This window comes from Struthio camelus, chromosome 37 (assembly GCF_040807025.1).
Source record: "Struthio camelus isolate bStrCam1 chromosome 37, bStrCam1.hap1, whole genome shotgun sequence".
NCBI lineage: Eukaryota > Metazoa > Chordata > Aves > Struthioniformes > Struthionidae > Struthio > Struthio camelus.
In genome coordinates this window covers 238792-251849 of record NC_090978.1, presented here as the reverse complement: position 1 = coordinate 251849, position 13058 = coordinate 238792, and the positions used below count along the sequence as shown (strand labels likewise).

The window sequence follows — 13058 nt, the reverse complement described above, 5'->3', positions numbered from 1 at the left end:
ATCCCCCGTGTCCCAGACGTGTCCGTGGTCCCCGTGTCCCAGACGTGTCCGTGATCCCCCGTGTCCCACACGTGTCCGTGGTCCCCGTGTCCCAGACGTGTCCGCGGTCCCCGTGTCCCAGACGTGTCCGTGCTCCCCGTGTCCCAGACGTGTCCGTGATCCCCCGTGTCCCAGACGTGTCCGTGGTCCCCGTGTCCCAGACGTGTCCGCGGTCCCCGTGTCCCAGACGTGTCCGTGGTCCCCCGTGTCCCAGACGTGTCCGTGGTCCCCGTGTCCCAGACGTGTCCGCGGTCCCCGTGTCCCAGACGTGTCCGTGATCCCCGTGTCCCAGACGTGTCCGTGGTCCCCGTGTCCCAGACGTGTCCGTGATCCCCCGTGTCCCAGACGTGTCCGTGGTCCCCGTGTCCCAGACGTGTCCGCGGTCCCCGTGTCCCAGACGTGTCCGTGATCCCCGTGTCCCACACGTGTCCGTGGTCCCCGTGTCCCAGACGTGTCCGCGGTCCCCGTGCCCCAGACGTGTCCGTGGTCCCCGTGTCCCACACGTGTCCGTGATCCCCCGTGTCCCAGACGTGTCCGTGGTCCCCGTGTCCCAGACGTGTCCGCGGTCCCCGTGTCCCACACGTGTCCGTGATCCCCCGTGTCCCAGACGTGTCCGTGGTCCCCGTGTCCCCGACGTGTCCGCGGTCCCCGTGTCCCAGACGTGTCCGCGGTCCCCCGTGTCCCCCACGTGTCCGCGATCCCCCGTGTCCCAGACGTGTCCGCGGTCCCCGTGTCCCAGACGTGTCCGCGGTCCCCGTGTCCCAGACGTGTCCGTGATCCCCGTGTCCCAGACGTGTCCGTGGTCCCCGTGTCCCAGACGTGTCTGTGATCCCCCGTGTCCCAGACGTGTCCGCGGTCCCCGTGTCCCACACGTGTCCGCGGTCCCCGTGTCCCAGACGTGTCCGCGGTCCCCGTGTCCCAGACGTGTCCGTGATCCCCGTGTCCCAGACGTGTCCGCGGTCCCCGTGTCCCAGACGTGTCCGTGATCCCCGTGTCCCAGACGTGTCCGCGGTCCCCCGTGTCCCAGACGTGTCCGTGATCCCCGTGTCCCAGACGTGTCCGTGCTCCCCGTGTCCCAGACGTGTCCGCGGTCCCCGTGTCCCAGACGTGTCCGCGGTCCCCCGTGTCCCAGACGTGTCCGTGATCCCCGTGTCCCAGACGTGTCCGTGGTCCCCGTGTCCCAGACGTGTCCGTGATCCCCCGTGTCCCAGACGTGTCCGCGGTCCCCGTGTCCCAGACGTGTCCGTGATCCCCGTGTCCCAGACGTGTCCGCGGTCCCCGTGTCCCACACGTGTCCGCGGTCCCCGTGTCCCAGACGTGTCCGTGATCCCCGTGTCCCAGACGTGTCCGTGGTCCCCCGTGTCCCAGACGTGTCCGTGATCCCCGTGTCCCAGACGTGTCCGTGGTCCCCGTGTCCCAGACGTGTCCGTGATCCCCGTGTCCCAGACGTGTCCGCGGTCCCCGTGTCCCACACGTGTCCGTGATCCCCGTGTCCCAGACGTGTCCGCGGTCCCCGTGTCCCAGACGTGTCCGCGGTCCCCGTGTCCCAGACGTGTCCTTGATCCCCCGTGTCCCAGACGTGTCCGTGCTCCCCCGTGTCCCAGACGTGTCCGTGGTCCCCGTGTCCCAGACGTGTCCGTGATCCCCCGTGTCCCAGACGTGTCCGTGATCCCCGTGTCCCAGACGTGTCCGCGGTCCCCGTGTCCCAGACGTGTCCGCGGTCCCCCGTGTCCCACACGTGTCCGTGATCCCCCGTGTCCCAGACGTGTCCGTGATCCCCCGTGTCCCAGACGTGTCCGCGGTCCCCGTGTCCCAGACGTGTCCGTGATCCCCCGTGTCCCAGACCTGTCCGCGGTCCCCGTGTCCCACACGTGTCCGTGATCCCCGTGTCCCACACGTGTCCGTGATCCCCGTGTCCCAGACGTGTCCGCGGTCCCCCGTGTCCCACACGTGTCCGTGATCCCCGTGTCCCGGACGTGTCCGTGATCCCCGTGTCCCAGACGTGTCCGTGGTCCCCGTGTCCCGGACGTGTCCGTGGTCCCCGTGTCCCACACGTGTCCGTGGTCCCCGTGTCCCCCCGCAGGCAGCTCTCCTCCCGGCTCCGGGGTCTGAGCGGTGCCGGCGGCTCCTGGCGCAGCTTCGAGCACCTCCGCCGCCTCCTCGGCTGCCTCGCGTCGCCCGTCGCTGGTGGGACCCCCAGTACCCCCCAGTACCCCCCAGTACCCCCCAGTACCCCCTGACTACCCCCCGACTACCCCCGCAGTACCCCCCGAGTACCCCCACCTACCCCCCGAGTACCCCCGAGTACCCCCGAGTATTCCCCAGTACCCCCCAGTACCCCCCAGTACCCCCCAGTACTCCCCGAGTACCCCCGAGTATCCCTGAGTACCCCCACCTACCCAAGTACCCCCCGAGTACCCCCACCTGCCCCCCGAGTACCCCCGAGTACCCCCGAGTATTCCCCAGTACTCCCCGAGTACCTCCGAGTACCCTCCGAGTACCCCCGAGTATCCCTGAGTACCCCCACCTACCCAAGTACCCCCCGAGTACCCCCACCTACCCCCCGAGTACCCCCGAGTACCCCCGAGTATTCCCCAGTACCCCCCGAGTACCTCCGAGTACCCCCGAGTATCCCTGAGTACCCCCACCTACCCAAGTACCCACTGAGTTCCCCCACCTACCCCCCGAGTACCCCCGAGTACCCCCGAGTATTCCCCAGTACCCCCCAGTACTCCCCGAGTACCCCCCGAGTACCCCCGAGTATCCCTGAGTACCCCCACCTACCCAAGTACCCACTGAGTACCCCCACCTACCCCCCGAGTACCCCCCCGAGTACCCCCGAGTATCCCTGAGTACCCCCACCTACCCAAGTACCCACTGAGTACCCCCACCTACCCCCGAGTACCCCCCACCTACCCCCGCCTACCCCCCGAGGAACTCCCAGTACCCCCGAATACCCCCAATATAACCCCAAAATACCCTTGATACCCTCAAATACCCCCGACACCCCCCACCTACCCCCGAGTACCCCCAACTTCCCCTACCTACCCCCGACACCCTGACACCCCCGAATATCCATAAATACCCCTGAGTACCCCCAAATGCCCCCAAATGCCCCCGGTACCCCCCGAATACCCCAAAGTGCCCCCAGATACCTCCTGATACCCCCAACACCCCCTAATGTCCCCTGATACCCCCAGATACCCCCGAATACCCCCCAGGACCCCCTAACACCCCCAAACCCTAATACCCCCAAATGCCCCAAGGGACCCAGGAGTCCGGGAGGGTGTCAGGGCCTGGTTGGGAGATGGGGCCCAGGCGTCCGGGAGCCCTCGGTGCAGGGGGGGGGGCTGAAGTGTCCGGGGGGGGAGTGTCAGGGGGTCCAGCCAGGGGAGGGGGCCCAGGCGTCCGGGCCGCGTTGGGGAGTTCTCAGCGAGGGGCCCAGGCGTCCGGGGGTGTTGGGGTCTGGCCGGGAGAGGGGGCCCAGGCGTCCGGGCTGCATCAGGGCAGTTCTCAGAGAGGGGCCCAGGCGTCCGGGGGTGTTGGGGCCTGGCCGGGAGAGGGGGCCCAGGCGTCCGGGGTTGTATTGGGGGGATGTCAGGAAGGGGCCCAGGTGTCCGGGCTGCGTCGGGGGGTTCTCAGAGAGGGGCCCAGGTGTCCGGGGCTGCATTGGGGGGATGTCAGGAAGGGGCCCAGGTGTCCGGGCTGCATCAGGGGGTTCTCAGCGAGGGGCCCAGGCGTCCGGGGGTGTCAGGGCCTGGCCGGGAGAGGGGGCCCAGGCATCCGGGCTGCATCAGGGGGTTCTCAGCGAGGGGCCCAGGCGTCCGGGGGTGTTGGGGTCTGGCCGGGAGAGGGGGCCCAAGCGTCCGGGCTGCGTCGGGGAGTTCTCAGTGAGGGGCCCAGGCGTCCGGGCCGCGTCGGGGGGGTTCTCAGAGAGGGGCCCAGGCGTCCGGGGGTGTTGGGGTCTGGCCGGGAGAGGGGGCCCAGGCGTCCGGGCTGCATCAGGGGGTTCTCAGCGAGGGGCCCAGGCGTCCGGGGGGTATTGGGGTCTGGCCGGGAGAAGGGGCCCAGGCGTCCGGGCTGCATCAGGGGGTTCTCAGCGAGGGGCCCAGGCATCCGGGGGTGTCAGGGCCTGGCCGGGAGAGGGGGCCCAGGCGTCCGGGCTGCGTCGGGGAGTTTTCAGCGAGGGGCCCAGGCGTCTGGGGGTGTTGGGGTCTGGCCGGGAGAGGGGGCCCAGGTGTCCGGGGTTGGATTGGGGGGATGTCAGGAAGGGGCCCAGGTGTCCGGGCTGCGTCGGGGGGTTCTCAGCGAGGGGCCCAGGCGTCCGGGGCTGCATCAGGGGGTTCTCAGCGAGGGGCCCAGGCGTCCGGGCTGCATCAGGGGGTTCTCAGTGAGGGGCCCAGGCGTCCGGGGGTGTTGGGGCCTGGCCGGGAGAGGGGGCCCAGGCGTCAGGGCTGCGTCGGGGAGTTTTCAGCGAGGGGCCCAGGCGTCCCGGGCTGCATTGAGGGGAAGTCAGGAAGGGGCCCAGGTGTCCAGGCCGTGTCGGGGGGTTCTCAGTGAGGGGCCCAGGTGTCCGGGGCTGCATTGAGGGGAAGTCAGGAAGGGGCCCAGGCGTCCGGGCTGCATCAGGGGGTTCTCAGCGAGGGGCCCAGGCGTCCGGGGGTGTCAGGGCCTGGCCGGGAGAGGGGGCCCAGGCGTCCGGGCTGCATCAGGGGGTTCTCAGCGAGGGGCCCAGGCGTCCGGGGGTGTTGGGGCCTGGCCGGGAGAGGGGGCCCAGGCGTCTGGGCTGCATCAGGGGGTTCTCAGCGAGGGGCCCAGGCATCCGGGGGTGTCAGGGCCTGGCCGGGAGAGGGGGCCCAGGCGTCCGGGCTGCGTCGGGGGGGTTCTCAGTGAGGGGCCCAGGCGTCCAGGGGTGTCAGGGCCTGGCCGGGAGAAGGGGCCCAGGTGTCCGGGCCGCGTCGGGGAGTTCTCAGCGAGGGGCCCAGGCGTCCAGGGGTGTCAGGGCCTGGCCGGGAGAAGGGGCCCAGGCGTCTGGGCTGCTTCGGGGCGGTTCTCAGCGAGGGGCCCAGGCGTCCGGGGGTGTTGGGGTCTGGCTGGGAGAGGGGGCCCAGGTGTCCGGGGTTGGATTGGGGGGATGTCAGGAAGGGGCCCAGGCGTCCGGGCTGCATCAGGGGGTTCTCAGCGAGGGGCCCAGGCGTCCGGGGGTGTTTGAGGGCCTGGCCAGGGATGGGGCCCAGGCGTCCGGGCCCGCTGACCCCCCCCCCCGGCGCACAGAGTACGTGGCGGAGCACTGGCAGGACGACGCCTTCTTCGGGTACCAGTTCCTCAACGGGGTGAACCCCGTGCTGCTGCGCCGCTGCGCCCGCCTGCCCCCCAACTTCGCCGTCACCCCCGCCATGGTGGCGCCCGCCCTCGGCCCCGGCACCTCCCTGTCCCAGGAGATGGAGGTCAGCGGCCGAGGAGGGGGGGCCCAGGCGTCCAGGAGGGCCCAGGCGTCCAGGAGGACATGGCGTGGGGGGCCCAGGCCTCCGGTGGGACCCATATGTCCTGGAGGGGATGGGGTGGGCCCAGGTGTCCGGGGGGGACCCAGGCGTCCGGGGGACCCAAGTGTCCAAGGTAATGGGGGGGGGGGGCGCAGGGGGATCTCAGCATCCAGGGACTTGGGTGCCCAGGGGGCCCAGGCGCCCAGCAGGGACCCAGGTGTCCGGGGAGGGACCCAAGTGTCCAGGGAAGGGCCCAGGCATCCAGGGGGGGCCCAGGCGTCCGGGGAAGGGACCCAGGCGTCCGGGGAGGGACCCAGGTGTCCGGGGAAGGGACCCAGGCGTCCGGAGGGGCCCAGGCGTCCGGGGAAGGGACCCAGGCGTCCAGAGGGGCCCAGGCGTCCGGGAGGGATCCAGGTGTCCGGGGAGGGATCCAGGCGTCCGGGGAAGGGACCCAGGCGTCCAGGAGGGGCCCAGGCGTCCGGGAGGGATCCAGGCGTCCGGGGAAGGGACCCAGGCGTCCGGAGGGGCCCAGGCGTCCGGGAGGGATCCAGGCGTCCGGGGAAGGGACCCAGGCGTCCGGAGGGGCCCAGGCGTCCGAGAGGGACCCAGGCATCTGGGGAGGGACCCAGGCGTCCGGGGAAGGGACCCGGGTGTCCGGAGGGGCCCAGGTGTCCGGGAGGGACCCAGGCATCTGGGGGGGGCCCAGGCGTCCAGGAGGGACCCAGGTGTCCGGGAGGGACCCAGGCGTCCGGAGGGGCCCAGGCATCCGGGAGGGACCCAGGCGTCCGGGGAGGGGCCCAGGCGTCGGAGAGGGACCCAGGCGTCCGGGGAGGGGCCCAGGCGTCTGGGAGGGACCCAGGCGTCCGGGGAGGGGCCCAGGCGTCGGAGAGGGACCCAGGCGTCCGGGGAGGGGCCCAGGTGTCCAGAGGGGCCCAGGCGTCCGGGGAGGGGCCCAGGCGTCCGGGAGGGACCCAGGCGTCCGGGAGGGACCCAAGTGTCCGAGAGGGACCCAGGCGTCCGGGGAGGGGCCCAGGCGTCCGGGAGGGACCCAGGCGTCCGGGAGGGATCCAGGTGTCCGAGAGGGACCCAGGCGTCCGGGGAGGGGCCCAGGCGTCCGGGAGGGACCCAGGCGTCCGGGCACCCGCAGCGCGGCACCCTCTTCCTGGCCGACTTTGGGCTGCTGGCCGGCATCGCCGGGAGCCGCATCGCCGGGGAGCCCCAGTTCGTGGCCGCCCCCCTCTGCCTCCTGCACCTGCGCCCCGCCGGCACCCTCGTGCCCCTCGCCATCCAGGTGGGCCCCGCGCCCGCCCCACGGCACCCGTCCTGCCCCGTGGGCACCCCACCGCTGCCCCATGGCACCACCCATCCTGCCCCGTGGGCAACCCATGGCCACCCCATGGCACCCATCCTGCCCCATGGTCATCCCATGGGCACCAGAGCTGCCCCACGGCCGCCCCACGGCACCCATCCTGCCCCATGGTCACCCTACGGCCACCCCATGGCACCCATCCTGCCCCATGGTCACCCTACCACCACCCCATGGCACCCATCCTGCCCCATGGTCATCCCATGGGCACCAAAGCTGCCCCGCGCCCACCCCATGGCATCCATCCTACCCCATGGTCATCCCATGGGCACCAAAGCTGCCCCATGGCCGCCCCATGGCACCCATCCTGCCCCATGGTCATCCCATGGGCACCAGAGCTGCCCCACGGCCGCCCCATGGCACCCATCCTGCCCCATGGTCACCCTACGGCCACCCCATGGCACCCATCCTGCCCCATGGTCACCCTACCACCACCCCATGGCACCCATCCTGCCCCATGGTCATCCCATGGGCACCAAAGCTGCCCCGCGCCCACCCCATGGCACCCATCCTGCCCCATGGTCACCCTACCACCACCCCATGGCACCCATCCTGCCCCATGGTCATCCCATGGGCACCAAAGCTGCCCCGCGCCCACCCCATGGCATCCATCCTGCCCCATGGTCATCCCATGGGCACCAAAGCTGCCCCATGGCCGCCCCATGGCACCCATCCTGCCCCATGGTCATCCCATGGGCACCAGAGCTGCCCCACGGCCGCCCCATGGCACCCATCCTGCCCCATGGTCACCCTACGGCCACCCCATGGCACCCATCCTGCCCCATGGTCACCCTACCACCACCCCATGGCACCCATCCTGCCCCATGGTCATCCCATGGGCACCAAAGCTGCCCCGCGCCCACCCCATGGCACCCATCCTGCCCCATGGTCACCCTACCACCACCCCATGGCACCCATCCTGCCCCATGGTCATCCCATGGGCACCAGAGCTGCCCCATGGCCACCCCATGGCACCCATCCTGCCCCATGATCATCCCACAGGCACCAAAGCTGCCCCATGGCCACCCCATGGGCACCCATCCTGCCCCATGGTCACCCTACCACCACCCCATGGCACCCATCCTGCCCCACGGCCACCCCATGGGCACCAAAGCTGCCCTGCACCCACCCCATGGTACCCATCCTGCCCCATGGTCACCCTACCACCACCGCATGGCACCCATCCTGCGCCACGGCCACCCCATGGGCACCAAACCTGTCCCACAGCCACCCCATGGCACCCATCCTGCCCCACGACCACCCCATGGGCACCAAAACTGCTCCACGGCACCCATCCTGCCCCATGGTCACCCTACGGCCACCCCATGGCACCCATTTCTCCATTTCTCCACATCCAACGTCCCCGTGTGCCATGTCCCCATAGTTTGCGTCCCATGATCCCCATATCCCATCGCTCCGTGCCCCACATCCCCACGTCCCTGTCCCATCGCCCTGTGCCCCACGTCCCCACGTCCCCGTGCCCCAGCTGTCGCAGACGCCGGGCCCCGACGTCCCCGTGTTCGTGCCCACGGACGCACCGTGGGACTGGCTGCTGGCCAAGCTGTGGGTGCGCTGCGCCTACTTCCACCTGCACGAGATGGTCACCCACCTGCTGCACACCCACTTCCTGGCCGAGGTCTTCGCCCTGGCCACCCTGCGCTGCCTGCCCGCCTGCCACCCCCTCTACAAGGTAACCGCAGCCCCCCAAAGCCCTGCCTGGAGGGGGGCCCTCCATGTCCCCTCGTGTCCCCCATGTCCCCTCATGTCCCTCCATGTCCTCCCGTGTTCCTCCATCCCCCATATCCCCCCACGTCCCCTTAGGTCCCTCCATGTCCCCCATGACCTTCCATGTCCCCCATGTCCCTCCATGTTGCTCCAAATCCTCATGTCTCTCCTATGTCCCTCCAAGTCCCTTCATGTCCCATGTCCCATGTCCCCTATGACCTTCCATGTCCCCCATGTCCCTCTATGTATGTCCATGACCCTCCATGTTCCTCCATGTTCCCCCATGTCTTCCATGTCCCCATCCCCCATGTCCCCCCTTGTCTCCCATTTCCATGTCCCCATCTCCCATGTCCCCCCATGTCCCAGATGTCCCTCCATGTCCCCCTATGTCCTCCATGTCCCTCCATGTTTCCAATGTCCCTCCATGTCCATGACCCCCCATGTCCCCCATGTCCCTCCATGTCCCCATCTCTCATGTCCCTCCATGTCCCACCATGTCCCCCACGTCCCAGCTCCTGCTGCCCCACGGCCGTCTCACTGTCTACATTAACACCATGGCCCGGGAGAGTCTGCTCAGCCCCGGGGGGCTCATCGACCAGGTGAGCCGGACGCCTGGGCCCCCTCCCCAGCACCTGGGTCCCCAGGGTGGGTGGATGGGTGGAACAGGGCCACCTGGACACCTGGGTCCCTGGGGGTTGGTGGTGGTATTGGGGGGGGAGGGGGAGAGGGGTCTCCCAGACACCTGGGTCCCCCGGACACCTGCGTCCCCAGCGGTTGTGGGTGCTATGGGGGAGCAAGGGCACCCGGACGCCTGGGTCCCCGTATCGGGCGGGCGACCGGGGGTGACGGCGGCGGTGACGTCCCTAGGTCACGTCCATCGGCCGGGCGGGGACGCTGGAGCTGGTGGCCCGGGCCACGGCGGTGCTGTCCTACGCCGAGCTCTGCGTCCCCGACGACCTGGAGCGTCGCGGCGTCACCACCATCCCCGGCTACTACTACCGCGATGACGCCCTGAGCATCTGGGGGGCCATCGAGAGGTGGCACGGGGACACGGGGCCATCAGCATGGGGCCACAGGGATGTAGACATGGGGACACGGGGATGGGGACGTAGGGATGGAGACACAGGGAGGGGAATAAGGAGATGGGGACATGGGGTTAGGGACACAGGGATTGGGGATATGTGGGCAGGGGACACAGGGACGGGGACAACTGGGATGAGAACCACAGGGGTGGGACAATGGGGATGGGATCACGGGGGGACATGTGGGGAGGGGGACACAGAGAAGGGACCATGGGGATGGGGACAAGCGGGATGGGACAAGGGGGATGGGGACACGGGGACAGGAGCATGGGGACAGGGACCATGGGGACGGGGACAAAAGTGATGAGGAGCCACAAGGGCAGGGACCACAAGGACAAGGACCACGGGAATGGTGACCCCAAGGGATGAGGACCATGGGGCCAGGCGCTGCTGGGGCTGACGGCAGGGCGGCGGCCACGGCCGTGGCTCACCGGTGTCGCCGTGGTGGCCCAGCTTCGTGGCAGGGATTGTGGCGCTCTACTACCGCGAGGACAGCGCCGTGCGCGACGACCCTGAGCTCCAGACCTGGGTGGATGAGATCTTCACCAACGCCGTCCTGGGCAACAAGGACACAGGTAACAGGGCCGTCACCGCCGTGGTCATGACCACCGCCATGGTCGCAGTCATGGCCACCACTATGGCCACCACCCAATGGTCGTGGTCACGGCCACCTTTATGGGTATCAGCCAATGGTCGTGGTCGCGGTCATGCCACAGCCTCGGTCATGGTCGTGGCCACCATGGCCACAGTCATGGTCACGGCCGTGGTTCTGGCAAGTCATGGCCACTACTCAACAGTCATGGGCGTGGCCATGGCCGGTCATGGCTGCAGTCACTGCCATGGTGATGACCGTGGTCATGGCCACGGACATTGAAATGGTCATGGTCACAGTCAAGGACGTGGCCGTGGTCAAGGTTGTGGCCATGGTCACAGCACTGCCACCATTATGGCCACTGCCATGGCCACAGTCACACCGTGGCCATGGTCATGGCCAACATCGTGGCCACCAGGATGGTGATACCATGGCTGTGGCCATCATCACAGTAATGGCCGTGGTCACCCATTGCAGTGGTCACGCAGAGTCGTGCCACAGCCGTGCTCATGTCACGGTCACACGTGGTCATGCCGTGGTCATGGCCACAGCACAGTCACACAATCGCCACACGTGGTCACCACCGTGGCCACAGCCCCTTCTGCTGCCATGGCCACAGTCATGGCCATGGTCACCCTTGTGCTCATGGCCACAGGCACAGTCACACAATGGCCACGCATGGTCATGCCACGGCCATAGCGATGGTCATAGCCACCATCAAGGTCATGGTGTGCCCACTGCCATGGCCACACAGAGTCCCACCACGGCCACAGTCATAGCCACGATCGTTGTCATGCCAGCCTTATGGTCACGATCATGGTCATGGCCACGGGGACAGTCACACAAATGGTGACCACAAACGGTCATGCCACAGCCACAGCCATGGTCACAGCCCACCCATTGCCATGGTCACACACATTCCCACCACGGCCATGGTCACGGTCATTGTCATGCCACACCACGGCCACACCACGTGTCACCATCGGGGGAGACAGTGGCGGCACCCGGGGGGGGGGGGTGAGGTCATGGGTGACCTCACCAGGGGCCATGGTGGCTCTCGTCCCCAGGGTTCCCGATGGCGCTGCACAACCGCCCCGAGCTGGTGAAGTTCCTCACCATGATCATCTTCTGCTGCTCAGCCCGCCACGCCGCTGTGAACAGCGGCCAGGTGGGGACCCGCAGGGGGATATGGGGCATGGGGGACCTGGGGCACATGGTGGGGACCTAGGTAGCCACAGGAGCCATGAGGGACATGGATGGATACTGGGGGGAGGGGGTGATGGGGACCAAGGTGACCAAGGGGGACATGGATAGACATAGCAAGGTGACGGGGACCTAGGTGACCGTGGGGGGACCTGGGTGGCCCCTGGGTGGGGGCAAAAGGGTAGGTGACAGGGACCTGGGGGGGCCACAGGGACTATACGGGACATGGATGGAGAATGGCAGGGAGTGACAGGCCACGTGGGTGGCCAGAGAGGCAGCCAGATGGCCACTGGGGACAAGGAGCACCTGTGGGGACACAGGGGGTGACAAGGACCTAGGTGGCCACGGGGGCACCTGGGGCATGTGGAAGGGGGTGATGGGGACCTGGGTGGCCACGGGATCCATGGGGGGCATGGAAGGACATAGAGAGTGACAGGAACCTGGGTGGCTGCAGGGGGACCTGGGTGACCAAGGGAGGGACCTGGGTGGCCAGAGGGGCCACACGGAGTCCATAGGGGACACAGGGGGATGACAGCCCACTCAGGTGGCCACAGGGCACATGGTGGGACACCGGGGCTGACAACCCGCCCGGGTGGCCACGGGAACCCCAGGGCCCGGACACCTGGGTCCCCGCTGACCCTGCGTCCCCACACCCCCTCCAAGTATGACTTCGCGGCCTGGATGCCCAACACGCCGGCCACCATGCGGCGGCCGCCGCCGCGGGCCAAGGGCCAGGCCACGGCCGAGAGCGTCCTGGCCACGCTGCCGAGCGCCGGGGCCACCGGCGCCGCCATCGCCCTCTTCAGCACCGTCAGCTACGAGCCCGGCGACTTGGTGAGCTCCACCGGGGACCCAGGCGTCCGGGTGACCCTGCCCCACTCCACCGGGGACCTAGGTGTCCAGCAGCCCCCACCCCATGGGGGACCCAGGTGTCCAGGTGCCCTTACCCCACCCCATGGGGGATCCAGGCGTCCAGGTGACCCCCACCCCACCCCACGGGGGACCTAGGCGTCCAGGTGACCCCACCCCCTGGGGGACCCAGGTGTCCAGGTGACCCTGCCCCACTCCACTGGGGACCCAGGTGTCCAGGTACCCCTACCCCACCCCATGGGGGGATCCAGGCATCCAGGTGACCCCCACCCCACCCCACAGGGGACCTAGGAGTCCAGGTGACCCCACCCCATGGGGGACCCAGGTGTCCAGGTGACCCTGCCCCACTCCACCGGGGACCTAGGTGTCCAGCAGCCCCCACCCCATGGGGGACCCAGGTGTCCAGGTGACCCTGCCCCACTCCACCGGGGACCCAGGTGTCCAGCAGCCCCCACCCCATGGGGGACCCAGGTGTCCAGGTGCCCTCACCCCACCCCATGGGGGATCCAGGCGTCCAGGTGACCCCCACCCCACCCCACGGGCGACCTAGGAGTCCAGGTGACCCCACTCCATGGGGGACCCAGGTGTCCAGGTGCCCCTACCCCACCCCATGGGGGATCCAGGCGTCCAGGTGACCCCCACCCCACCCCACGGGCGACCTAGGAGTCCAGGTGACCCCACTCCATGGGGGACCCAGG

The 13058-nt window shown here is 69.1% G+C and overlaps 1 protein-coding gene across 1 annotated transcript in view; it reads left to right on the top strand.

Annotated features, from left to right (window-relative positions):
* Positions 1-13058, top strand: part of LOC138063886 (polyunsaturated fatty acid lipoxygenase ALOX15B-like) — a 60140-nt gene that overhangs the window by 45529 nt on the left and 1553 nt on the right. The window contains exons 3-11 of the mRNA XM_068924000.1: positions 2303-2404; positions 5314-5486; positions 6670-6813; positions 8375-8578; positions 9126-9212; positions 9481-9650; positions 10149-10270; positions 11355-11455; positions 12154-12324. Of these exons, the coding sequence (XP_068780101.1) occupies positions 2303-2404; positions 5314-5486; positions 6670-6813; positions 8375-8578; positions 9126-9212; positions 9481-9650; positions 10149-10270; positions 11355-11455; positions 12154-12324 (1274 nt within the window). The remainder of the gene's footprint in view (positions 1-2302; positions 2405-5313; positions 5487-6669; positions 6814-8374; positions 8579-9125; positions 9213-9480; positions 9651-10148; positions 10271-11354; positions 11456-12153; positions 12325-13058) is intronic.